The sequence below is a fragment of the Opisthorchis viverrini genome, assembly GCF_000715545.1.
Source record: "Opisthorchis viverrini unplaced genomic scaffold opera_v5_695, whole genome shotgun sequence".
In the NCBI taxonomy this organism is placed as follows: domain Eukaryota; kingdom Metazoa; phylum Platyhelminthes; class Trematoda; order Opisthorchiida; family Opisthorchiidae; genus Opisthorchis; species Opisthorchis viverrini.
Window position 1 is genome coordinate 34,291 of NW_008752365.1, and position 27,403 is coordinate 61,693.

At 45.8% G+C, this 27,403-nt stretch overlaps 1 protein-coding gene across 1 annotated transcript; it reads left to right on the forward strand.

The window, feature by feature from the left end:
- Positions 1-921: 921 nt before the first annotated feature.
- Positions 922-27,118, forward strand: T265_15656 (hypothetical protein; the record flags this gene model as incomplete). Its single annotated transcript, XM_009178876.1, has 8 exons — positions 922-942; positions 1,624-1,798; positions 3,752-3,951; positions 12,178-12,306; positions 13,008-13,724; positions 15,804-16,787; positions 17,702-18,134; positions 25,915-27,118. Coding segments are annotated over 8 exons (3,573 nt in total), but the record flags the coding sequence as incomplete, so codon positions are not given.
- Between the last annotated feature and the right edge of the window lie 285 nt (positions 27,119-27,403).

Here is a 27,403-nt window from a genome sequence, read left to right on the forward strand (position 1 = left end):
GTTGGTTCTACCAACTTCACTACGAATTTGGCATAGTATCCAAAAGTTGTTCGGTTAGCTAACTGGTATGTTTTCGCGCCACTCACTATCTTATTCCAAACATCTATTACGAGCGATATTTCACCATCGCCTAATGGAGCTTAATGATAGGTAATCAGGAACCCCCGTAGCCATTCTGGTAATAACCGGTCTCTTTCCGATTGTTGAATATGATTACTTCGTTTCGGTAGTTTCGATTTTCTTCCGAGAGGACTTCGGATTTTCTAAACTATGGTTTGCTTTATTTATGCTGGCTGCACACTGAATAGACTACCATTCCTATACAGCGATGCAAGGTTTATCAGAACCCTGTATCCCCCTGTAAGTTACCTAACGTGAGGGATACTGGTTGTCTGAATATGGTGCACTTGTGGTCTATATAGACTGTTGTTCCAATAATGTGTGCGGCCTTGGAGAGCTCATGCTTGGATTTCGTATGATGTAGTTATTGTAGTTTCTGAATTCATGTTTTCTAGCTTGATTTAGACGTCTGATGATTGAATTTTTATTTTCTTATTTAGAAGCTTAGTGAACCGTACTCATTAGGACGTGAATGAGTTGAGTTTCTTCAGGCTACTCATCGTTTTGACCAAATTTAGTGGTTTTAAGAAATATCCTGCAGTTGTTTAACTTTGTTCCACTAACCTAGTTTGGTCATTTTTGTAAATATATAGTTAACTCGGGCCCAACTAAAATGGGGCGCGCTGTCGATTTGCGTTCTGTGGTCAACCACATTCAGCCTTAAGTGCTGATCTGCGTTGGACTTTCATAGATTATTGGGCATTAGTAAAAGAGGTGGGTGCGGGGACATTTGGGGGCGTTACGTAGCCAGCGATTATTTGCAACTCGGCTACCTAAATCTTATTTTTTGCTGTTTTTTAGTGTACTTGTCAATATGGCAAGGTAAATTAGACACGTCCTCGTGAAGAGCGATCATGCTAAAAATATGGATTTATGCACTTCCAGCGTGTGGTATGCTACGATGCTTCAATCCGTTGGATAATAGAATAAGGCGCAGACAGTTCGCTCCTACTTGCTCTCAGTATCTAAAATGTCACTTTCAGTGGCCACTGAAAGATTCGAATTCTGACCCGCCTTCAGTTGAACTTAAGTACACGGAGTTTTCTGAGTTTACTTGTTATGGTCATCGCGCATGACCAGAGTTAAAGACCCTGCACAGTCTCTCGGACTGTCAACAAACTGATGGGTACTGGACACAATAGGCGTAGTCCATTCATACAAACTGTGTCGCCACTGCACCGATGTTTTAGCCTTCAGTAAGCAGAACAACTTAACACCACCGATTAGTTCCTTCCACTGTGGCTTCGCTCTGTTCTCCCATTAATGGTAAGACGAAACTGTGGCAGTTGATTCGATCGCACCCGTGGTACACGATTCGTGTGTCAATGACTCAGCAACTGACCTATCCCGAAACTCGCTGGATTTGAATCTGGCTTGTAAATTCAACTCATTGAGAACTTGTCCACTATAAATCCGCTATGCCAAGCCTAATACCCTTTTGATTCAGGCGTCAGTTTTATCATCCCTGTACTGTGCATCCGTATTTTGTTTGTCTTTTCGCAGATCCTATTTGTCTTCAAAGTTGGTCATAGCGTCCAACGCCGTGCTAAACCGTTGTCCAATCGAACACATCATTGGCGGTGTTACGTCGATAGCTGGAACCCAAATTACCCTCTATCAGCATTGGTTAGAAAGGTGACCTTTTGGTTGCACGATACCTTCGAAAACCCGCGACAAGGTGAATCATCTCGTCATATTTTTACCACATCCTAATTTATTCACAACATAACTTTTAGGAAAACCCCTGTAACCCGTTTTATAATTATCGTTCGTTTCCGTCGTCAGACGGATGTTCCTCTAGAAGCTTTATTTATGGGGACCAGCTGATCTATTTCAAATGCATGCCATCGGTTAAGGTTTCCTCTAGTGTGGGGCGAGGTGGCTCAAGTTGGTAGAGCGTGAATTTACTAACCGGGAGGTCCGTGGTTCGAGCCCGACCTCTGCCTCTCGACTTCCCCTGTTTAGGCTTGGGCAACCTGGCAGTATCTCAGCCCTCGTGCTTCCTTCGAGTTGCATGGCAACTAGGCACCGAAAAGATGTTACATCTGAACGATTTATTTATTTTATTTTATTCCTCTAGTGTGAGTCATCCGGCGAAGAATACTCTTATTTCCGCTATTCATTGTGCTTCAGTTTACTTTAGGTGCCCACTGAAACAAGAGAATTTACTCTCAGTTGTGATCCGTCCTTTAGTAAATGTATGAATCTCAACACAATAAGTGCCCCTTCACTAAGTTAATGAGAATTTCTCGAACGTGAATAGAGTGTCGTCCTGTCGTTCACCAGTGATCGGATGAAAGACCATTTAGGTAACTGAGGTACTTTTCTGAGGAGGATTTACTTGTCACTGACCATGCGGGTTGGCATATAGTAGGTTGGCAAAATAGTAGTACAAACGACTGAGCCGAACGGGGAAGTGAGTTTTGGTGGCGTAAGGCAAGTGAATGAGGTCAGCGAAGGAGCTTACCGATGTTTGTTTAGGCGTAACAATTGTCTTATCGAGTGTAGAATTTCATCAATATCAAAGGCCATTTTGAGTGCAGTGATCATCTGATGCGATGTTTTCATACTCCGTAAACTACTCGAAGGAGTCGCTTGGGCTGCTGCGAGAAGTGGACACTGTATCATTAGTTGCTTCTTAGCACAATAGTGATAGGACCTAAACCTTAGGAGGAAATATGATGTGCCTTAATCTGTCGAATTGCATCTTTAAGTAACCTGCTAAAGGTGATAGATACATTCGGACTGTTGATAACTTAAGGTGTTATCCGGGGAGGTATCACCACCCGATCCCTAGGCTCCCGTGCGGTGTTTACTACAAACCCATGGGTTGGGTTGACGGTCATCAAGTGGCTGGGACAGGTCGCTGCAGAGATCTTGGCTGAATGCTGGACTACCTCGGTTTTCACTTTTACGGAATGGAGACTTCCTGAAACCATTCTACCCTGGTGTTATAAAAAAAGGTTTCGGGCTGCTTTTAGTAGCCTACTATAGTTTGAGTTATGGATGACCAGATGGACGCGGATACTCATATCTCCCGACGGCTGTGTAGGTGGCGATTTGCCATGTATTTGTAAGTTGCCGCCCTTTGTGTTGCTCAAAATCCTTGTTTTAACTTGTTAAAGTCATCTTGGTGTTGTGGTATCGGAACACTTTTAGTCGCCGTATACGTAAGTCACTCAACTAGAGTGATTCGCATTTGTTAATGATGCACTTGATGTAGCCCCTCCGGTGCAACTGTTTTTGGTAAATTTGCTTCCGAATTCATGATCAGTAGGACCTACGGAAGTACTTGTGCCTTAATTATTACTGGCCGTAACTGGCTCCTGCATGGAACACACAAACATGTCAGGAACCTGTGCAGAAGTCCGGCTTAGCAACCGGTTTCCATGTGTATTTTCGTCTTTGTGGTCTTTGGAAAATCGTCCCGCTTTGTAAATGCGTCTACTCGTATCCTATCGCCGGACACTATGTCTTTGTAAAGTAAATTAACTAACCTTTCTAGGGCGGAAATCATTGTTGGCGGAAAAGACTTGGTGTTATTGTCTGGTCGTCCAGTGTATATCGATTACCGCGATGACCCTGGAAATAACTACCTTGATTTGGCACGTTTTTTGAATCTCCGTTTCAGTTGTTCGACAGCCTCCGTTCGCTATTGAGGAGGATGGTTTTGGTCACTTTCAACTTCAAATCGAGGTGGCCTTCCTGGACTGCGTGACGACATTCACTTACGATCTAAGGCTGTTCGATAACAATGCGCTTCACACCTACCGCACGGTCCGTGTGATCCCCGCTCCAGAGGACTGGGACAGGATGATCCAGCTGGGTGGCGTAGGTTGCATCATTAGTGTGCTCGTTACATCTAGCTTCGCTTGTACATACTGAGATCATCTTTACTTCATTCCACACTTATCTTTAGAACCGGTCGTGACTGCCTTTTTATCCGACCACACGTTATCTATATAACATATATATGCATGTAACGCTTTACTCACTCTAGGGACGAGCAGTCCTTGTGTGTTTTTCTTGTCCTGGCTGTTTCTTTCGAAAAACGGGATTTATATGACCACCAGTGCCCACATCAAGCCGCCTTAAGGCCACCAACCGCAAGCCAGTCATTGAATCATTTGAATCATGTGGCCGTCAGTCACCGATGAAGAGCCTCAACCAAAGGTTGGCATTACGTCTGCGGTGCGCAACTTCACTCCAATCCTGTCATTGTGCAGCTTCGGTTACCGGTTCGCTTTTGCTCAGAATTACGAAGTTCGTTGAATGTAAGCGAGATTCAGTGGTTCAAGCTGACATGGCCGGGAAGCTACTGGAAACCCACAGTCACACTGATAACGAAGATTGGTTGGAGAATGAATGGAAGAGTGATGGAAGGTATGCTTCTAGTTTTCAGAACTGTCTCTCTAAGCCACCGACTGGACCAAATGAGATCCGGAGTGATCTGTAGAAAAGCCATACCAGCAACTGGCGAGCACGATGGCGCACGTGGATCCTTCAAACACTCGATAGTCAAGAGCGTGAATCATGACAAAATGGTCTAGGAGGTGGGGAGGACTTTTGCTTCAGACAACAGGTAATTCAATCAATCGACCTGAAAAGGACAGGTGCTACCGAATTGTTTCGTGTAAAAGATGGAACGGTGGTTCATTTGCAGATTTGTCTTGTTCAGCGATAGAATGAACTTAATGAAGAGGAGTCTAATTGGAATCCTTCAGCACAAACTTTTAAAGATCCTAACGAACCTGAATGGAACGTCGATACTAGCTTACCATCAGCAGCAAAAATCTCCCGCGAGACATTATTCATGCAACATGACGAAACACCCGACCCGGGTTGTCTGCACCCCGCAATTGTCGAAGAAGATGGTGAGGTCTTGGTGAGTAGCCCAACGTAAACCCGTCACCTTGTCGTGGTGGTCGAGCTTCTGTGTTGCAGTGGTCCTGTCTGGAACTCAATTCCCTAAGGTTCAACCATGCCAGTGAAGCTACCCCCCCAGAATGGAGAACGGGTTAGAAAACATCGGTCCTAAAATCCGATCGCTCAGCGGTTGAAAGTGATTGCCGGTGCATTATTCAATACGGTGGAAAAATGCTTTTAAAATCGAAGAGTCTAATACTGCTCAAAAGGCGCATGCTGTGCTCATCCGCCTTAACAGTGTGACAGTAATGCCTTACCTCTGTATCCTCAGGCCAGGCCAACACCCTACAGCCAAATGGGTCAGACAATTGAGTCATTGTCTTCGGGCAGGGTTCCTCAAGGCAACCCTAACGATCGCTGCTTCTTGGTTAAGAGTTTTGAGTCAGAAGCTAGGGGAGGGTCCTCGAACAAACCCTGCATCCTTCCACTGACTTATGGGTCGGACTTTTGGGTGAATGGCCTATGGTGGGGTACCTCAACCAAGCCCATTTGTTCGGTTTGGGCAGCCGTGCAGTATCATTCGCCCTTGCGACTCCACTCACCTGCCCTCCCCCTAACACTCGCAGCGTACTAGATGTTGTTGGAGATGACACCGGAACGATTTCTGGCCACTTGGAAAAAGCGTCAATCAAAACCAAATAAAAAGTGCCACGTATCGGTCCTGCGTAATCAATGTGGATCCGAGACCAGGGCTTCTCAGGTCGAGGCCAGGGAACCGGTGGTTGATGTGGCGGATTCTTTGCAGCTTGTTGGCATCGGGAGCAGCGTTTTACAAAATCAGTGATGTGCTGGTCCATGTGCGGCCAGTATGCGTAACTGCGAGCTATTGACTTCATACGGTTGATTCCTGGATGTCCAGAATGAAACTGACGAAGAACTCGATGGCGTAAAGATTGAGGAATCATCACGCGATCTCCAAACATTAAACAATCTTTTACGATCGCTAATGCATCTCGGCGATAAAAGAGCTGTCGAAGGGAATCATCTTTGAGATTCGAAGGCCACCGAGAATTCATGAATCGGATCACCTTTTGAAGCGTTCCATCAGCTGTGGTAGCTCTTTGAACCTCTGTTACTGTCACGGGCAGGGCACGAACGGACTGGACCAACTGTGGGTCGGCTGGGTCCTCAAATGCAACATGCGCAATAACCGTGTCTTCTTCGGGTGTTGGCTGGTTGTTGATCAGCCGAGATAATGCATCGGCCTGACCGAAGTCGGTGGTGCGTCGATATTGAATATCGAAGTCATAACCCAGCATAATCAGGGCCCATCTTTGCAGGCGGTTGGCAGAGTGTACGGGAACACCTTTCCTTGAGCCGAAAATGGAGAGCAATGGTTTATGATCGGTAAGTAGGGTGAAACGGCGGCCATACAACATTTTGTGGAAACGCCGAACCGCGAACACTAAGGCCAACGCTTCTTTCTCTATCTGTGCGTATCGCTGTTCTGCTGGGGTTAGTGATTTCGACGCATGCATAATGGCCCTCTCCGATCCGTCTGGAAAGACGTGTAGAATGACGGCACCGACACCAAAATTAGAGGCATCAGCTGCCACAACGATCGGCAGCTTTGGGTCGTAGTGGGTAAGTAGCAGATCAGAACTGAGCATCGTCTTTAGTTTGCAGAATGCTTCCTCGCATTCGTCTGACCAACACCAGGGGACATCCTTTCCAAGCAACCGATTTAGCGGGGGCCGGATGTCGTGCAACGAAGGCAGGAATGCCGAATAGTAGCTGATTAACCCCAAAAGGGAACGTAATGATGGTACATCCTTAGGAGGTGGCATCTGCTGTATAGCTCGAACGTTTTCCGGGTCAGGATAGCGACCAGAGGCGTCAAAAATGAACCCAAGATATTTCACAGTTGTCAAGAAGAATTGACACTTCTCGGGACGGAGGCGGAGGCCATTGTCCTGAATGCGCAGTAAGACGGCATTGATTCGCTCACGAAGCTCTTCGGGGGAAACAGCAACGATCAGCACGTCGTCCAGGTATGCGACCACACCTGGAATGCCAGAAAGGATGGTGTCCATCAATTGCTGGAAAATTGCTGGGGCGGTTTTGACGCCAAACGGAAGACGGTTGTACTGATACAGCCCGCGGTGTGTGTTGATTGTCAGTAGTGGGCGTGATTCTGGTGCGACTTCAACTTGAAGGTACGCTTCAGCCAGGTCGATTTTGGCGAAGAACTTCCCACCGTTCAGAACAGTGAATAGATCGTCGGGTACTGGTAGTGGATAATGGTGCTGCTGGATAGCTGCATTTAGGCCGGTTGAGAAATCGGCGCATATGCGGATGCCACCGTTAGGTTTCTTTACTACAACGATCGGCGCTGCCCAGGCAGAGTAGGATACAGGGGACAGAACGCCTTGTTCTTCCAACCGTTGAAGTTCGGCATCTACCAGTGGGAGGGAAGCGTACGGAACTGGTCTCTTTGGACGGAAGACTGGCGTAGCTCCCGGCACGAGGTGGAGGACTGCTTGTGTCGCAGTGCACTGACCGAGACCGGACTGGAAAACAATTGGAAATCGCTCCATAATGTCGGATGCATGATCTGGATGCGCTGTAGGAGACTGAACTGCATTGCAAACGGCGCTGATTGGAATGTCGGCTAACCCAAGGCGATCGAACCAATCAAGACCCAATAGGTTCAACTCAGTTGCCGTTATATAACACGACCCCACAAATGTAGTTCCTCGAAAAGATACACAGCACTGGAGCTCACCGGAAAGTTTTAACTCTCCACCGCAGGCACTGGTTGCAGTTCGAGCTGCTTGTCTGATCGGAGGTTGCCCGAGCGTGCGCCAAAGCCTCTCCGAAATGATGGTAATGTCCGACGCAGTGTCCAACTGCAGACGGATTGGATGACCATTTACGGTGACTGTCAGATACTTCCGGTTACCTGGCGTGTTGATCTGGAAAGTAGCCAGCAAACTGAGAGAGGAGCCAACAGGGTTCGATTTCGGTTTGGGACGGATGCGTGATGATTGCTTTGAAACAGCAGAGGCCGTATGCATCAGTGACTGACAATATCCATCTTTGTGTCCCACGGACTTACATTGGCGGCACCGATGCTTCTTGTAAGGACAGAACCTGACGAAGTGCCAGGCTCCACAGTGCCAACATTGTGAAGGTGGTGTCTTCTTTGAGCCTTTGTTTTGCTTCGGACCAGAACACTGCGAGGTCGATTTGGTTGGGCCAGAATTGACAGGGCCAGGCTGTTGCGTATCCTGGTGTATTGCATGAACCTCGGAACCGCCATGACCCCCGAGTTGGACCATCGCGGTGTCATGCTTCAGGTTAAGCAACCGTTGACACTCCGAGGTGACGGCCTGCAGCGTCATGGATGGGTCCTGCTCGATGCGGCTGAGGAGTCGGGTACGGATTTCTGCATCCTTCGGGGATTGTAGACCACATATGAAAATCAGCGACTTGAACTGATCTTCCGTTAACGATCCGAGTTTGAACCGTTCGCATTCTCGGTTCACGATGCCAGAATATGTGAGGAAGTCGTCTGCATCACTCTTCACTAGCTTCATGCATCGATAACGGATGTTGAAAAGTGACGTTTGCTCACCGAATATTTGTGAAAGCGTGTTGACCGTTTCATCAAAAGTGAAATCGCGCGGGTTTTTTGGCAGAATATAGTTAGCGTACTTATCATGCTCTGCGGGTCCAAGTTTGCGGAGCAGGAGGCGAACCTTCCAACTATCATCTTGAAGTGAAAAATCGACCCTGAACAGGTCTTCATAGCGACGAAACCAAGCATCAAACGTTATGCCAGCTGAGGGTTCATAGCAAAATTCGTTGATACTGCCAGCGATTCCACCAACCGACTGTGGGACGCTCGACGCAGCGGGTGAAGCCAAAGATGTAGTTGATAGTCGCTCCGTAAGTACTTTGATGAGTTGCAGTTGTTGCTCAAACATTACTTTGAGTTGTTCTGCCTCCATCTTGCGTCACCAAATATGTTACGGTTCGATCACGCTGCGAGCAAAACAATATGATATGCGGATCGTGGCAATACTCTATCCCCAGCTATGTTGCTTGATCCAGACTCTTAGCAAAACGGCTTGTTGGTTAGGGCGCGAACCTACCGACCTGATGGTTCGTAATTCAGTCTCTACCCTGGCATCGATGCTGCTCTTATCTAGGCCTGGGAAACCTAGCAGTGTCTCGGTCTTCGTGTCTCTTTCGGTTGGCGTGGCAGCTAGGACACGATTAACTTTCTCTAGCTTTCCGTTCTTCCAAATAACTAGGCGAATTCATACGACCTAACTCACTATGCCATCCTTTCCAATGCTTGGCTGTATCTCCCACGCTCCTATTTTCTGCTAACCGAAACTGTAGTAGCCGAAACCAGCCTACCCTAAGCATATGGCTTATAGCTGTTAGACTGAACGAGAACTAAAGCGCGCCATCGGTAACTGGCCAGTTTGGCGTCAGAGTTGCTCTTCATCAGGCTGACTCCAGGTAGCAGAACGGCACCTATTGCGTCCAAGCCAAGTTCTCTAGGGAATTAACAGAAAACCTTCACCATTACCATTGCGTTTTGCGTCTAGCTTACGCGTACAACCGTGTTTCTGATGAACTAATGTGTCCTACATGTGCGTTGGAATCCTCTGTCATTATGACAATATCCGGGCTCCTCGTGGCAGACAAGATGGTGATCAGTTTTTGATATAAGCTGTCTTTCAGCGAATCTGAGCTACAGTTTATTGGTGCATGACAAACAAAGAGTGTTCGGTAGTTCGACCGGTGCGAATTCTCACTGAATTGGGTAGTCCGACAGCCCAAATTTAATTGCTTGCGCGTCTCAAGTCCAGTGATGATACCCCACATTTTGAACTGAGGGTCATATTAACACGGGCGCAACTTTTTCACTGAGACAAAGCAAGTGCCTGGGGCTCAGTTGGTGTACATACATATTGATTTCGAGTTTCAAGGATGCTGCAGATGTTGACGAAATGTGTACAGTATGTGCGGAAGCTCCTTGTTGATTGATCTGTCTAAGGGTTCATGGATGAAAGATTGCACTAAAAAACAGAACGAGACTTGACTAGTAGACGTGGAGTGATATGTATGAGCCATGGTGTGCAGCATACCAATTCCATGTTGTTGCAACTAACTGCAATACCCGCTCTAGTACTTAGGTGTCGTAAAAAAGCTCACCGACTTTTAGGTACAAATAGCCTTATCGTGAACACGCGAGTGCAAAAATCACAAGGAGTACCGCATTGTTTAAAGCGCCTAACCTTGAATCCAGACTGCCCGATCGGCGTTGGGTGATTGGTTGGCGTTACCTGTATGACGTGCCCGAACACTCACCATGGTCAATCGCATCCAACCCGCAGCTGGCTTTTCTGGCCCGATTGCTTTGCGGCTTCCCCACTACGATTTTGGTGGGGTTTTAGGGTCTCAGTAAGTTTCGGACATTCTGAGATTATTTTCAGGAATATAATATTCCTGACAGATTTGTGTCTGTTTGACGTACTTGTAGCTGGGACCTGCATATTAGTGAGTATCAAGCAGGGGTTAAGAGACAACAATAAAGAGGACAGAAGAAATCAACAATGTTATATCTTTGCCTATCGCTTTGCTATATTCTTCAAGCAAGGCGCTTTGATTGACGTCATCTCTAGACGGCCGATTTGCCATCAGGGTGCTTCTGTTTATGCACCGTATGAGTGCATGTGGGCTGAGATACTGCAAAGGTTCCGAGACCATGATAGGAGGACGATTTTTGCTTTCAACCGAAGCCTGTGACTTGAAAGCCTGACCGGAAGACCACGGCTATCGGCGTAGTTGTCGGACTAGTCCGTACTACTACGAAATAAATTATAACACTTGTTTCGATTCCAGGTCGGAAGATTGCATTTGTCGCATCTCTATCCTTTGACTAGCCTGTCAAAAAGACTGTCGATGTTGCAAGGACGTCCTCCACTACGGCTCGGCGAGATACTAACGTACGCAGACTTGTGCACCACATAAGGTCGAGCGAGTCCCTTCGCGACGTGTGTTTAGTGCCCAAGAGGATGACTTGTTGTACACAGGTGTTATTGTGTTGACATGCTCCCTAACAAGTCGGCCTGTGCTTTCTGATCTTTGGGAGATCCTCTACACTTACAAGTGGCATTCCAAAAGGAGCGTCGCCTAAGCCCCATCCGATTGAGATCGGTCCTGTTGGGATTTGCTGGAGGAATCAATCCTGTTGCCTTATCAATTATACTATTGTATCAGAACTATCGTCTTTAGTGCACCGTCTTCCAAAGGACCCGCTTATAGTTGCACCCTCAGTTTGTCCCCTATCAGCGCATATCTCCAGCGAACCACTGCAAACTGTCGCCTTCGCATAACAGCCATCCTCACTTCCAATCCCGTTGTCGTTGGCAGATAAAGGCCTGCTAGTTAGAACCAGTGTTCATCAGCACACGGCTTGTAGCTGATTCCCCGCATTTATTTGTCTAAAATGGTAAAGCTTCTGTGTTGAATCATGTTATTGTGTCACATGATGAAAAATAATGGATCGAAATATGTCAGGGTGTTCTCGCCATCAGTGAAAACGGTGACCAGAGAGCCTCTGTTGTCTGAAGTGCTTAAAAAGCTTCGCCTGCATATGAAAACATTCTTGACACGGTGGTCGATAATCGCGTGACAGCGGATGTTGATCGTGGTTAGATGAGATTATTTCATTGGTCAGTTCTGCCAGTGTGTTTTTTAGTTGTGCACTTCTGATCATGAGCAAACATACTTAAAGCGTTGTAAGCAACTACTGTAGCGGAATTTCCTGTTTAGATCAACTGCTCACAATCAGAATCGCTGGACTTGGTGGTGGAAAGCTGACCACACAGCGGAAGAAGTCCTCGTCCTCATTACTTGCTCAATATCGGAGTTTCATGTCTTGTGAAACGAGGACCAATGTTTCATTTCAAGCCGCTTCACAACTCCAGGTCATTTAAAATTACAAACATTTGACTGGATTCCACCATGTGGCATTTCACCTCTGATTAGGTCGTCATCCAAGATACAGCAGTTAGTTTGATTCTGTTTGCCTGCCATCCTACCGCAAGAAAAGCTTTCTGTACTCACCTTGTCATCCTTTATCCATATTCCGACCTGTATTTTCTGTAGATTGTCATTCCACGCACCAATACACCCGCGGATATCCACAAGGTTGTCCAAACCATTCAGTCATGCAACAATCTGGAGTCAATGCACTCCTACTCTTTCTTTCCCCATCTACGAGATCGTTCAGAACAAGTGAGTTCCTGTGTTTATCGCTATCCGCTCCCAATTTGTGAAGAGTTCTAGCGTCTTTTAATCATTCGCGGGGTGGGCCTTGGGAGATTAGACTTCGGTTCAGAGCTTTATCATGTGTTTCTGCCACCGCCACCATTTCACCCGTATAGTTTATCCTTACCACCAAGGTCTTTCGTTTTTTATACTGTACTTGATGCCTATTTCCGCCTGGTCTCTTTGAAGGTAGGTTGAGGAGGTTATAGGAAGTTGTGTTAGAGTGGATTTCAGTCGGTACTAGTTGGTAGATTGGGATAAATTTTTTTCTAGAAGAAACTTATTTAGTTTCACTGTCACAGTCTGCTCACACTTGCGTATTCCAACTGCAGCTCGTTTTCTGAAGGTACGGCACCGCACCATAAATTTCTCTGGTGCACAACATGTGTAAACAGACTGGAGATAAAAGGATGACACTTGCTCCTCAATCACCTGAATATTTCAGACCATCTTTGCTCACTAGTTCAGTTTCTGTATCACCCTCATCATCTATCGTCAATTTGTAATTTTTCGATAACTTTTGTCATCCAACCTCTGCAGGTTTATATCCAGGATGCAGTAGGTAGCTTTCAGTCCTACGTTTCTAGTGCACTTTTCCGGTACTAGACTAATAAATTGATTTTTTGTTTGTGCCTAAATCACACCCACCCCCACTATCTTTGGTACAGGATGTACACTCCTTATCGCCAGCTAGTGTGGGTTCCACAGCTTGCAAACCCTCTGACAGCGTTCCGTTCTATCCCGAGACAGTTGGACGACAATCAGCTGGACAAGACTACTGTTTTGATTACCAGGACGAAACCTGTTCTGGTTCACTTACTCATTCCGATCCCGATATCCCCCGCCAATCAGTTCTCTCTGTTGAGCGACTGTTAGCCCAAAGGCCTCTGCCGCAAAAACACAAAAAGAAACTACAACTGCTGCACGAAGCCCAGCTCTTGCTAGAAGATGCGCAAAAGCGCCAATCACAATGGGCATCTTCTCGACCAGTGACCGCGCCTGGTTCTGGTAGTCCTCAGTACAACCTGATGCCGCTTTCTCCAGATATCCCCACTCCTTCAAAAGGCGCTCCTCCCCTGGATTCGGCGGGTGACCAAGAAGAAATGGAGCCTCTGTTGTCAACGAACAACCTTTCTGTTGGCAAAGATCAAAACGATATTGGTTCCTTACCTGATCGCAAATCAGGTTTTGAAACTGCGGAGCCTAGTTCCCCGGTGAAACGTATCGTTTTGAAACTGTCACGTTTGGGTTCCAAAAATCAGTTAGTGGTAGCCTCCTCAGATCTTGAAGGTCAAGATACTATGGATGAACGCCAGGAACGTCGGCGGCGAAAGAAAGAGCAACGTCGAGAGCAGGCACGCTTGGAAGAAGAAAAAGCCAGACAGGTTAGTATTTTGTGGCACGAAAATTGGTGGTCGTTGTCCGCAACTTGGATGTTCGTCAGACACGCTTTATCATGGTTAGTCGAATCGCACTGTGATGAACCCCCGTCTGTGTTGTCTAAGTTATGAACTCGTTTGCTGTGTGTTTAGAAAATCAGTGCGATGTTTCGCCGTCCCCATGATACCCACAATATCTTCTCATTCTTGGTTTAAGTATCATCTTAAGGATTGTCGTTTCCGAGTTCATTTCTCCCCGTCCTATGCTTCCCAACCTAGATAATAATATAAAGCACTTTGATTCACAAACATCTCGTATGAAGTATAGGGGAATGGAAATAGGAAGGGGAAAATTCCAGACTTGAGAATGGAGTGGAGGTTTTCTAACCCTAGTCATAGAGCGGACCAGGATAAGGGTGTGCTCTTTTACTTAATTCTCTCTTAGTGCATAATGTTGGATTATCACGGTTGATGGTTGTGGCTTATCGGAAAAATGCGTCTGCTTGATACTGAACCACTGTCAGTTGGATGACCGATAATCAGTTTTTTAAGTGAATTCATTTGCTTTCTTACGTCCTCACACGCTCATACGTGAGGTTGATCAGCCGTTCTCGAATGTGGGACTAACTAGGATATTTTTACTTTTTCAGGTATATGTTGTTCATTTTGTTCCTGATCACGACCCAATTGTGTGAACTTTTTCCTTGCTCAGTGACTCATAGACTGGGAAGAGCTTTACTTTTAGGGTCAATTTAGTTTGTGAATAAAGTTTAATCTAGGGAACAAACACCACTCACTATTAGTTTACCGGTTCTAGGTGCAAGTTTCCATTCTATGAACACACTATCGATAGATAACCCCCTACTACATCTGTGGTGCTGCTTGAACCAGATGCAGTCGGGTTGATGTTATCCTTCCTACGTTGCCGCTCGAATTTGTGCTCGCACTGTTAACTTCACTAAGTTGCACTCCCCGGATGGTGTCTGCTTGTGTCGCCAGTATTTCAGTTTTTAATCCACTGTGCTAGTCGCTTCTCGTTGATAGGTTGAGAGTATGACGTCGACATTTAAATAAAAGGCCATTTACCTCGTGGTATTTTTGTAAGTATATGTTGACCGATCGTTATTTAATCGTCTTCAGGTTTACTGTGGCCGTTATCCTCTTTACCTTAGCTTGGGCATTTACTAAGCACACCATCATGCATGACCAACCCTCCCAAAAATTCTTCCCACTCAGGTGGCTGGCTCTTTCTGTACGTCTGTAAATTATTAGAGAGAAGCTAACATAAGTCTTTCGGGATGGAATGATGCCACCCACTTATTGAACCGGTTGACTTTATGAAGGGTTGTGTGGGTTCAGTATCTGCTACAGGTGAATTAAGCGCAAGCTAAAAGGAATAAATTCATTCTTGGTCTGTGTTTTGTGATAGGAACAAAACCTGCGAGTAGATACCGCCAAAACTTTATTGTTTCTTACCTTACGTCACCCTGTTATTATCGGCGCCAGCTCTATGAACAGTGAATGGTTGATTGCAAAGATGGATCCGCCAGGATAGATTGTGTTTAAACGCTGGATGGCTTCAATAACTCTGAAGCTTCACTGCCCAATAACGATCTTAGGTTTGTTTTAAATACCTAGAAGATGAAAGAATGAGATTGCTGAAGAAGTTACCTAACTGACGCCAGCCTATCCGCATAGGTGATAGCGATCGTTTGTCTTAGGCTGAGAGTCACGAGGAGCCTGAGATAGATGACAGAACTCTGAATACTGTGGTGTTTAAATGATGCCTTCACTGCGCAACATAATTATTCCCCTGATTGTTCACGAGCCCGTGTATGGACATGCAGTTTTTACTCTATCACCTGTTGAGCGCAACCATAGACCAGCACCGCCAAAAGCTTGAATTGACGAACTGTGGCCTGTAAGCGCATGAGTACTCATTTACTTAACTTCGAAACGGCAATATACAAAGCCGGCTTCAGATTTTGGGACTTGTCTGCCTAGTAAAGAGTAGAATACTTTGATTTAATGATAACGAAGTTCCCCCATCCCTTTCACTGCATTTCGTATTTGTTACTTTTACAGTTTGGGATATCAGATTCTAAAACCGAAAATCCGTCTTTAAAACCCAATGAGCTCCTTACCCGCGAAGTTGCTGCAGCTCCTGTCACGGGGTATGCTGATGTGAAAAGTCCTCGGAAGTTGAAAAAGCACAGACGATTGAAAGCAGGGAAGCGCGCTGCCATTGATGCTTTGGATCAGCCGAGTCCACTGATATCACCAAAGGCTAATTTGGTGAGTGATCAGCTTCCTGACCTTGTCAAGCTAGAGAGCGAATCTCGGAAAGGTCAATTGAGCCCTGAAGGCATTACAGCTTCTCAATGCATGGGGCAGGTTCAACCGGAATCAGAATTTCACGGGCACATCGGGCCGTTTGTTGAACACGAACTTTTTGGATCGGACGATGAATCTCATTTGTTAGGTGATCAAACAAACCAATACAGCCCAAAAGTTAGTTCACCTTTCGAACATGGTGCTCACTCACATCTACTGTTGGACAACCCAGACGAAGAGTTTGAAGATGCACTGTCACGAAGTCTCTTTTCTCAGTGCCATGAGTCTACCAATCCAGGCAGCCCTGTCGACCTGTTTGGCGATGAGGATCGATTGTCTTCTGCGCATACAACACCACATGTAGTTGACGTTAGATACCCTGCATCTTCTCCCAATGAGAGTACCGGAAGCAGACCATATGATCCAGAAGACCTCCTGACATCAAAACCGCGTCAAATCGGTGGAGAACTCTTTGAGGATACTGGTGATGAATGTATACCGTTGTCTCGGCATAGTTCCACGGACAGGTCGGAGAAGAGTATCGATTTTGTTAGGTCACGCCCTTCACGTCCAGTATCCAAGTCTCGTCCGTCCAAAGTATCCACAGATTCCAGCGCTTCGGGCGCAGATCATGGCAGGCCAGTGTCTGGGTCTCACAAGAAACATAAGAACTCGGACAAGCAAAAGTCACAAATGAAGCATGGTCAACAGGACTCCGTCAGTCGTGAACGGACGGTAAGTACGGTGTGTATCATCCCCACTTTATCGCGAGAGATGGCTCAGTGGTTAGAGCGGAAATTCACCAACCGGAAGGTCCGTGGTTCGAACCCGATTTCTGCCTCTCGACTTCCCCTGTCTAGGCTTGGGCAACCTGGCAGTATCCCAGCCCCTGTGCTTCCTTCGGGTTTTATGGCAGCTAGGTACTGAAAGGGTATTACAGCTGAACGATTATTGTTTATTACTTTATCGCGAAAACCTCCCAACTACCGATAATTCTTGCTGTAAACGTATCCTGATATTGCTCTGCAAGTGATTTTACCGGGCTGTTGTCGGAGCTTGATCTAACAGCTGTTTTGAGCCTATAGGGATCCCTTCCATTCGGTGAGGAGGAAGTACAAAAGTTTGTTGGGAGGAAAAACGCGGGCCTCGGATTCAAGTCACAGACGGCGAAAATCTTTATTGTCAGTTCGCGTTTTTCCATTTCTCGTTTTCCTCTATAAGTAGCGGAACTTAGCCCTGTCTTAACCCTACTTGACTAGTCCCGTTAAATGCACAGTGCCGCGCATATCTGGGCTTCTTCGGCATTTGATCACATCTTTGACGATAGATTTAGATATTAAGTGTCCTCATAGACTACCGCATTCAAAGATTTTTGTTTTCTGGTAATGTTGAGCTCAAGAGTGCTCAGTGACTGAGGTGCGAACTTACCGATCAGAACGTCTGTGATCCGAACCAAGCTTCAGCCTCTGTCTAGGCTTGGGCAAGCTGACAGTATCTCAACCCTTGTGTTTCGTTTGGGTGGCATGGGAACTGGGCACCAAAATGGTATTATAGCTGAACGATCTAGTAATGTCCTATACTTTCCACTCTCTATATGTTTACCTTACGTTTTTTGCTTTATTCTTCTCCCATTCCATCTCTACCTACAGTGTGTCTCCTCACCAGGCCGCCCTTCCTCAGCTTCCAAAACTGCACCGGAAAAAGTTGATTCCGGCGTTCCGCGATCGCGCTCTGTAAATAAGTCAACGGATTTCCGAAAGCAACATGCTCGTTCCTCATCGTCTCATTCCTCCAGCAGCTCGTGTAGAGAAAAGGAACGCAAGAAAATCGACCGTAACCCTTCAAAGCATATGCACCCCAACACATCAAAACATGGGGAACAGATACATACTCCCAAGATCCAATCGTCTTCTCCTAAAATCAAGCCACCGAAGTCTGATGCGGTTGGAAAACCTCGGAAGCAGGTATCGGCTGATGAGACCGAAACCAGTGACCGCAAGTTATCAGACAGTAAACGGTCTCATGTATCCAAGGACTTCAGTACAACAAAGTCAAAGAAAATGGAAGCGAAGAAACAGAACTGTAAGTTTTTCACAGTTAAACATACTTTCTGTATTTGCATTGAATTACGTCGATTGCAAGCCGTTCGTTTATTTATTTTGATCCTAGATTGTCAAAAATGCATCACGTCTGTTCTCGGTGACAAACGTATCTAGCTACTACTTTAACTGACTATCGTATCCGTCGTATCCATCTCGGCCGCCCTTATTTTCGACCGATTTTTTGCCATGAAAAGAATATGTATTTTTGGTCTTGTTCTCGATCTACACTTCATTCTGTCTGCATATACTGGAAAGCCGGGAAGCACTGTATATAGCTGTTTCATCTTCATTGGGACTCATCAGTAGTACCCATCTCACGAAACCGGGGATGTTTCGAACCTTCGGCCTTCTAACCAGAAACTAAACACAACCGATTAGCTACGAGCCTCTGATCAGCAGTTTGGTTTGCTCTTACTTGTGTTATTTAAGGACACGAAGCCATCTGTTCTTTTTGTGCATCCTGTTTTGAAAAAAAACGTCTCTTTATTTGTTTCGTGAAGGTATTTGCCAGGGCCGCATTAGGTGTGACCGCGATTGTACCCCAATCTCTGCTAACTTCACCCTAAGTGGCTGCGACAATGCATTGTTCGTACAGAAATTAGTGACCCATCTATGGACTGTGCAGCCGATGCGTTGATCGGATCGCGTGCGGGCAATTATCTTGTCTTCGTGAAGCTTCACAGTGAAAACAATCCATAATTCATGGAGCAACACTTTTCATCAGGTCCGAAGGCCACTGGAACTGAGTACATGAGAAGTTTTGAGACGTGGATTGTTCAGTCAGGTTGGGTGTACCGCGGAGGCTCAAAATATTTTGTAATTGCCTACAGTCGTTCAAGCAAGACCTCTTGTTTTCTGCGGATTACTTGCTATGCGCTCCTGTAGCTTTTATACTACTCATGCGGTACCGTGTTAGATTCAGTAAGTACTCTTACTCCATTTGTGTCTTTGGTGACCATGAGAACTATTTGACAGCCGAACGTGTTTTTATTTGCGTGATCAAGCTTAGGGAAAGTTGGTCATCTCGCGTTGGCACGATCAATGACAGAATCCCGAGAAATGAGCTGAACATTATGTCGAGTTTTTGCACGTAATTTCTTTTACCCGTGCGTGTTAATGTTCGTTTGTGTTGGCAAAAAATTCAACATATAAAACAGCTGGCAACTAAGCAGAATGATGCTCTCGCTGAATCTCCTATCCACTCGGACAATAAGGTTCAGAAGCAGCAGCTGAAGAATGCTCAAACCAACTTATCTCAGCAACTCAATCGCATCAAGGACTAGTTGCTCCGGAAAGAAAGTGGGCAGAGCGAAAGATTCGCTACTTCGTGCCACCACAAACAATTATCGATTGCTTGAGAGCCATCTGTGGGCGTAACATCTAACCGACCCAAATAGGGGACAGACATACGCCACCTTTAGAAATTTTAGGTATATGGCGCAGGCACTTCAAATAACTACTGAACCAATCATCAAGCGTTGACTGGACTGTAGTGGTTAGACTGCCCCGGAACCTTTTTCCGACTGTCGGTGAGATACACTAGACGAACATACGATTACTTAAGCAAGGCAGCTGGAGAAGACGTACTTGCAGTGGAACTGCTCACGTATGGTAGTCCGATTCTAGGGAATGCTATTCTTCAACCGGTGGTATGATTTGACAGGCCGAGGAAGTTCAACGAGAATTCAAAATTGCTATACTCATACCACTTTACACAGAAGGCATGACCTCATTTCAGCGGGTATCAGCCTGTTGACTTGCGTGGAAAAGTCGCTGGCTTTAGTGCCACTCAGCCGTGTAACAGCTGTAGGAAATCTAAGCACATCCCCGCGGGCTCATGTTGATCCCATGTTGATCGTAGCACAAGGAACCTACTATTCGCTACACGACTGCTTCGAGAATAGGTCTGATAACACCACAGGCCGCTCTATGCCTTCTTCCTAGGCCCTCGACTTCGTGAGCCAACAAGTATTGTGAACAGTTCCTTCGAGCAAAGATGCGAACGAATGGATCGATTCAATGTGTTTTCGAAACTCTCACCGATCTGAAACAGAAGCGGTCCAGCTCTCTTTCATTGGGGCGAGATGGCTCAGTCGTTAGAGCGCGAATTTACTGACCGGAAGATCCATAATTCGACTATGACCTCTGCATCTCTACTTCCCCTGTTTAAGCTTGGGTAACCTGGCAGTATCCTAGCCCTCGTGCTTCCTTCGGGTGGAATGGCAGCTACACGCCGAAAGGGTATAACAGCTGAGCGATTATCTTTCCCTTCGGTCAATCTAACGGCTTTTGTGAGGCTTTCATGAACAATGACGGATCAACCTACTTTGGGTAATGCCAAAGCAAGTCTTGCAAGCGATAGTCACTAGATTGTGCGTCGGTTGTTTTCACAAGACAACCTTGCACTCTTTTTTAACATGTGATCCACCGTTGATGCTCTCTATCCTGTTGGAAATTTTTTCTCACTCCAGATATTTTGGAATACAGTCTCAGGTTAGCCACGACGGACTCGCCCGCTTTTTTGAAGAGTGCAGTGAAGCAGTAGTGTTGAACACTGATGTCATGCTGTCGTTGATGATGATGAAGATGATGATGATGATGATGATTTGCGCTAAAGCCATGAGATTGCACGCGTGACATCCGTCGTCCGTGGCGGACTGCTGTCGACGTTCCACCCGGGTTCAGTTAGTCCTTCCAGGGGGTGGATCAATAGGGCCCAGAGGGGAAGCAAATGGACACGATTGCCCATACAACGCTGTGTTTGGTGTCCAGTTATGTACTCCGAAACGAACGGCAACCTTTTACCGAAGACCTCACCCTTAACCGATTGCCACATGGTCCAACTGGGTCTATGGCTGACGTACACATGTCACATGGTGTGAGCTGAAGGTTTTTGCTGGGTAGAAACGCTCGATGGTTAGCATACATTTGGAGAAGTCGTTCTCTGTTATGTGTGTGGTGAACATCAACCCCGAATCAGCCGCAAAGGTTAGCTTCCACGGGACTCAGTCGGCCAATCTGGGTATTTATATCACCTGCTAGAATCATGATATCACTTTCCGCTGACCAGAGTGACCGTGAGGAGTCTTTATAGAAGCTGTCTTTCCTCTCGGAGCGTATGCTGATACAAAATCAAATCGTTTGTCGCTTCGAGCTGCATTGATTTTGATTGAACCAGTCAACCTAACGACTCAAAGGTGATGACTACTGAAATCCAGTCCATTGAGACGCATTCAGCCCTGGGGCTAAGTACAACTCCCACACCGCAAATACCGCTAGCCATTTGATCATCACCTGACAACTGATCTGTAAAATGCGAGAAATCCCGCCTCATCTTGAAGGGTATGGGAACGAGCTAGTGTCTTTCATGTCTGTTTTGGAGGCCAACATACATTGATTGAAGGAGAAGACAAGGTATGAGTAATACCTTGTTGGCCAATTCGGCACAGAGTGCGGACACCTGTTCAGTTAACACTAGGATGCTTAATGATTTCCACCGTCTCGGCCATCAGTCTCTGTGGCGTGGACCGTAGTCCTCACCTCAAAACCTGAACATTTCCTAGATCTATTTGATGCCCGTGTCTAATGCATGTTTCGCCATTGCCGAGTCTCAGTAACGCTTGATATTCATCTGCGTTTCTCGGCGGCTTGTTTATTTTTCTCCTGTGCTCTCCACTTCTGGAGTAAAGTTTCCGGGTCGGTCGTCCCATATAGACCTTAGTACAGTCGTTATACTTGATTTTGTAGATTCGTTTCCTGGTTCTCTTCGCCGGGAGGTGATATTAAACTGCACCAGTGCAGAGCGCAGTGTCTCGCCTATAGAAAGCTACTTTTATGTTAGCCGTGCTTAGAATCCTTCGAACGACTTCCGATTTTCCTGTTTTTTATGGAATGACAGCGTTCCCTGTTGGGCTTCGGCACGGGTACCAAAACCCTTCAAATCTGATGCCTAATCAAGTTAATTAGATATGCACTACCCCGGAGTTTGTTCTTTACTTCAATTTGGGCCGCCGTCCGATCAGCTTCTGTGCACAGGGTCCTTACACGCTTAGACACTGATGAAGCAATACCGCGAATACCGCCCTTCAAATCTGATGCCTAATCAAGTTAATTAGATATGCACTACCCCGGAGTTTGTTCTTTACTTCAATTTGGGCCGCCGTCCGATCAGCTTCTGTGCACAGGGTCCTTACACGCTTAGACACTGATGAAGCAATACCGGCGAATACCGACTTCGGATGGGTAGACGAATAGTTCAGAATTGCCCCAGTGTCCTTTGGCTTTTCGTACACGGTTGCTACCTTATGTGGAATGCAGTCTTAGAAGGTCAGTGTACCGGGAGTTGGCTACCTCCATACTAAATTTGCTTAGTGGATCCAGGTCACTTAAATATTTGTAAAACTAGTCTCGTTTCATCACGACAAAACTGTCGTCCAACTAACGCCAGAATGGGTTGGATGGGTACGAGAATCAGGCTAAAGCTTTTTGTTCAAAATATTTATTTTGATTTACTGACTGGGCGGAAAATTAGATTCGGAGTGACGGTTAGTTGATTGACAACTAAGTGAGTCAGCACAATTTAGGTGAGGCACTTATCGGGGGTAGTTAACGGACGATTGATAACTCCCAGTTACGCTGGCGGCCATGTTGGGCAATCGAAGTGTGCTGTTTCTAGGACCGATCTTTTCTAACCCATTCTTTGTCGGACGAAGGCAGGATCGTTGGCATGACCAAATCCGCACATTCTGTTTCATAATAAACGGGATGGATCTGGGACGACCTATTTGTTTATACTGTTTTCTTTTTTCAGTTATACTCAGCATGAAACGTCCAAGCTTTAAACGACTGTCACCTGACGCTAAGTTGCGACTTCAGACATCCGAAACTCGGGAAACCCTCAGTGAAAAGCTTTCGTAATATCAGCCAAAGTTGAGCACCTCGAATTAGGCGATATTATGTATGGGCTTAAATTCCAGTTAATTAGTAACTTTGAGACGTTGAGAAAGTGTTAGACAAGTGGATGTTGCACTTGAATTGTAGGTTTGTATGATTGTCGGATGTCTACACTATTTCCCAATACTTTCCAACAGTAATTTAAATGTCCTCAGAGGAAATCTCATACATAGTTATCGGCTGTATCTGACCCGCTTGTTCGTTTCGCAACTGAACTCTCATCTCTAACTGCGGACTTCATAATCCAACTGCAACGCTAGATTACTTTTATACGTATTGCCCAAACGGACCAGCTGCACCACTAGCAAACCACAAATGCAAGTCAAACCAAAGAAATGCCATTTGTCGCTTTGTTTTGCTACACGAGAATATTCCTGCCTCTATGAGGACCTTTTTTATAAGGTTTGACATGTAGTATTGAAGCATATAAGTAGATTGATTGTTCTTTCTCCCAGCTAGTGATCTACTGCATTTGTTTCTATCCCAGTTTGTCTGTCAGCCCAACGGATTAGTTTCGCGTGTGACTAATGTCGGTGACTTTGTATTCCGAGCGAGATGGCCCAAGTGATTAGAGCGCGAATTTACTGACCGGAAGGTCTGTGGTTCGAACCTGACCTCTGCCTTTCGGCTTCCCCTGTCTAGGTTCGGGGAACCTGGCAGTATCCCAGCCCCCGTGCACGGTAGTTAGGCACTGAAATGGTGCTACAGTTGAACGATTTTTTTGCGATTCCAAGCGCCAGAAACCAGTCCTCGGAATAAATTCGTTTGTTATCCACAACGCCACTGAACGATTAGAGGGTAACATAAGGGGGCAAAGAGGAAACCTGGGATCGGTGCCTAGTGAACCGTGTCGAACTACTATCGTTAGGTCACCGTCAACGTAACCATATCCAATGAGGAATGCTGTATATGAGTATGATGAAATAATAATAGGGTCGAGTGAGTCAAGAACCACACTTTGGGTGTGACACGGGAATAGTACGGGGGACTATGCTACAACATGCTTATTTCAGAGTAAGATATAAGCATTTAGATCAAGATGAGCCCAGTTATGAACTGCAGACCCAAGCAATATTCAATGAGATATGGTTGTCTTCACCTAGAAATAACGAATTGGGCCTGATGGGATGAATTTTTCTCTTGTCAATTTGGCCTGGAAAATCACGAAAGGTGCTCATTTATGACCTATCACTCGATTTTCGTTTTATACACGCTTCTACCATATTTTGAGAGTATGACTATGTGACGGTGCTATGGATAAGTGTTTGGACACACGTTTGGAGCTGTCACGACTGGTTTTGTCATCTGAAGACGAATCCCGACAGCAATGCTCCGTCGAGACAGTAAAAGCTGATGTCACAGGCAGGCGACGGGCAGAGGAGAAGAAAAACGCGGAGGTTAGTGTCCACTCTGTAGAGGAGTACCAGAAAGTTGTTGATGCAGAGTGGCAAACCTTATGAAAAACTGGAAATATCACATTAGAGGGGTGTGAAGATTGTACTGTCCAAACTTCCGATTGGATCGCATCATTATCATACTTTTGCCATCAAAATGCATTCGGAAGAAAAAGGAGCGAAATAAGCTAAATGCGCCTGCCGCACACTCGGGTAATTTGCATCTTAAGATAACCCATATAGAAGTTCCCTACCTGCTTCAATAGAAGAAGTTGGGAGAACGTTGAACACGGTCCTATTTAAGAATCAGTCTTCATAAGAGGTGACTGTATAGAGGGAGAGTGTAAAAAGCTTTTAGACTGAGGCAGAGCGTCGCGTGGTATAACGTAATAATCCCTACATTTCATCGATCATAGGTAAACTCAGGTAAACCAAGCATGGGATGGACTGGTTCCCGTTTCCAGGTTTACCTGTCACATCGAACTTTGGTGATTGACCTTCGGGCACCATACGTAATGCCACATGCGGCTTGCGCTGGGCCGAAGGTGAATCTAGCTGGATGCCCTTTATGCCCTTGTAAGCCTGAGGAAGTAAGACCGGAGGTTAAAAAGGAGGCCATAGTGCTGATGCCATCATCATGCCCAGTTGATGGCCCCTAAGATTTAAGGGGTGACAAATCAACTGTTGAGACACGCAGTTCAGGTGAAAGGTGGAGCTAGCTAGTGCTAACGATGATCACAAAAACACCTGCAGCACCACCTCCGGGATGTTAAGGTGATTCGCGTGTTGATGTATGCGTCACAGGTATACGTGAAAATCGCGTAGGATAAAATACAATGCAGTGCGTAAAACACCACAATATGCAGTGCGGTAAGGCACAAAAACATAATTCACCGATTACTAGGTATGTATGAAATAGTGTCAAAAGATGGGCACTCCAGCAACTCAAACCAGATATATTTATTAAGGAACTTGTTAAGTCTCTCACGGACGTCACCGAGGCCGTGTGAATACACGCAAGTAGAATAACCTTTGGCTTCGACATGCCGTTACCGGCTTAACCACAGCCTTAACTTTTAGCTTGGGTGAGCGATACTATGTAGATGTGTTAACGGAAAATACCCCGGTGGTAGCGCTGAAATCGTTAGGGGGATAATTTCAATGTACTGTTTTTTTTTGCTTGGGGGCGCGCATCTGTAGGAAAAATCAAGTTTTTTGTCCGTGCTTTGGAAAAATCTTTCTGCCACTTGTGTTATCTCATTTTCACTTTTAGTGTTTAAAGTTGGGTAATTCACCGTCAGTTTTGAAAGGCTTCGTTTCTTACCTTTGTGGTCCACTCCTTTTCTTTTTATACGATTGCTTTCGATATCGTGATTGATTTGATCCATGCAATGTTTTCCTTATTTTTATCAGATTCAGACAAGCCTCTGGCTGGCGAATCTGTTGGACCGCGTAAGGAACATCTGCGGTCTCAAAGTGGTCTTCGGCGAACTGCCACCGTCCCCCAAGATTCGAAGCATTCCTCAAAAGGACCCTCTCAGGAAAGACGTAAAATGTATTTGAAGCGATTTAAAGAACACGATATTGAACTTTCCTCCCTATCATCCTCGTCCAGCTCTTCTGTTTCGTCTTCCCCAACCCCTCCCATGTCTTCATGTAACCCGGTGTTTTCTGGTACCGCCAGTGAGCCCAGTTGCTTCGACAAAGCCCACAAGAGTCAGTCAAGACAACCTGTCCCATCGCAGGTGACCAAACATTCTGGAGATAAACGTTCTAAAAAGAAAATCAATCCCCCGCCCACTTGTGGCCCGGCACAGCTGGAAACGACTGGAATATCAAATGAGAAACCAAATGCAGCTGTAAAACCTACCACCTCCGAATCAGCTAAACCTTTGGATATGAACGTTGAACCACAGCTATCTGATGGTACCAACAATCAGTCCAAGTATTCCGGATCACAATTGGAACATCTTTTTGATCGCTTGCTCAGACTCCAGCAACCTCACCTCGCCATTCGAATGAGTGAGATACTCCTGCAGTATCTTGTACCACGCCCACCAACATCGACCTCCAAATCTCAGAATAATGAAGCAGCCGCAGCAGTTGGCAGTAAAGTCAAAAGCGGTCGGGCTGTGAAAGTACTAAACGAGGGAGAGCCTCGCATTATTGCATTCAATCTCCGTCGACTGCCTTTCGTATGTCTGGATCAGCTTTCTGAACTGATAGCCGAGGACGAGGCGATTTCCTTTAATTCGAGTGCTAATGGTGAAAAACACAATTCAACTGCCTCTGAACTTATGTCCCCATCGAAAGACTTGGTGCTTTGATGACCACAATCCCCTTCTGATTGTAAATATTCCCCGCTACTCCGAGTATTGTCCTGAAGGACTAATATGACTAGGTTTTTTTGGATAATTTTTATCCTTGAATTTTCCCCTTATTTTTTATTTGGAATAACTGAGGAACGCTACTTGTTTGGATGGTGGTTCGATACGAGACAACTTCACGTTGTTCATCTAATATGCGGACGTATACACAAGTGAAACCCGCAGTCCTCCATTGGTTTGTTATCAAGTTCCACTTTTTATTAATCAGACACGCCACTGCACAACATCGGTCCATATACTTTTTTAGATGAGACGTGATCAGCATATTCTGGCTGTGTAACGGGAGTAGTGATGTTAGAGACGAGGTACATGATAAGAAAACTGGCTTCAGTTGTCGTATAAATCCTTAAGATCAGATTTGAATTGGATTTACGATTGGGTGCTGAAAGAGGATAAGTCAACCCGTGAGTCCCAAGGTTTGATTCGGAGGAAAACCATATAGGCCAATTTGGAGGAGAGGTTTGAGCTGTTGGGAGGTATCCAGAAAGTACTCGTTTCAAGTATCACTTTAAGAC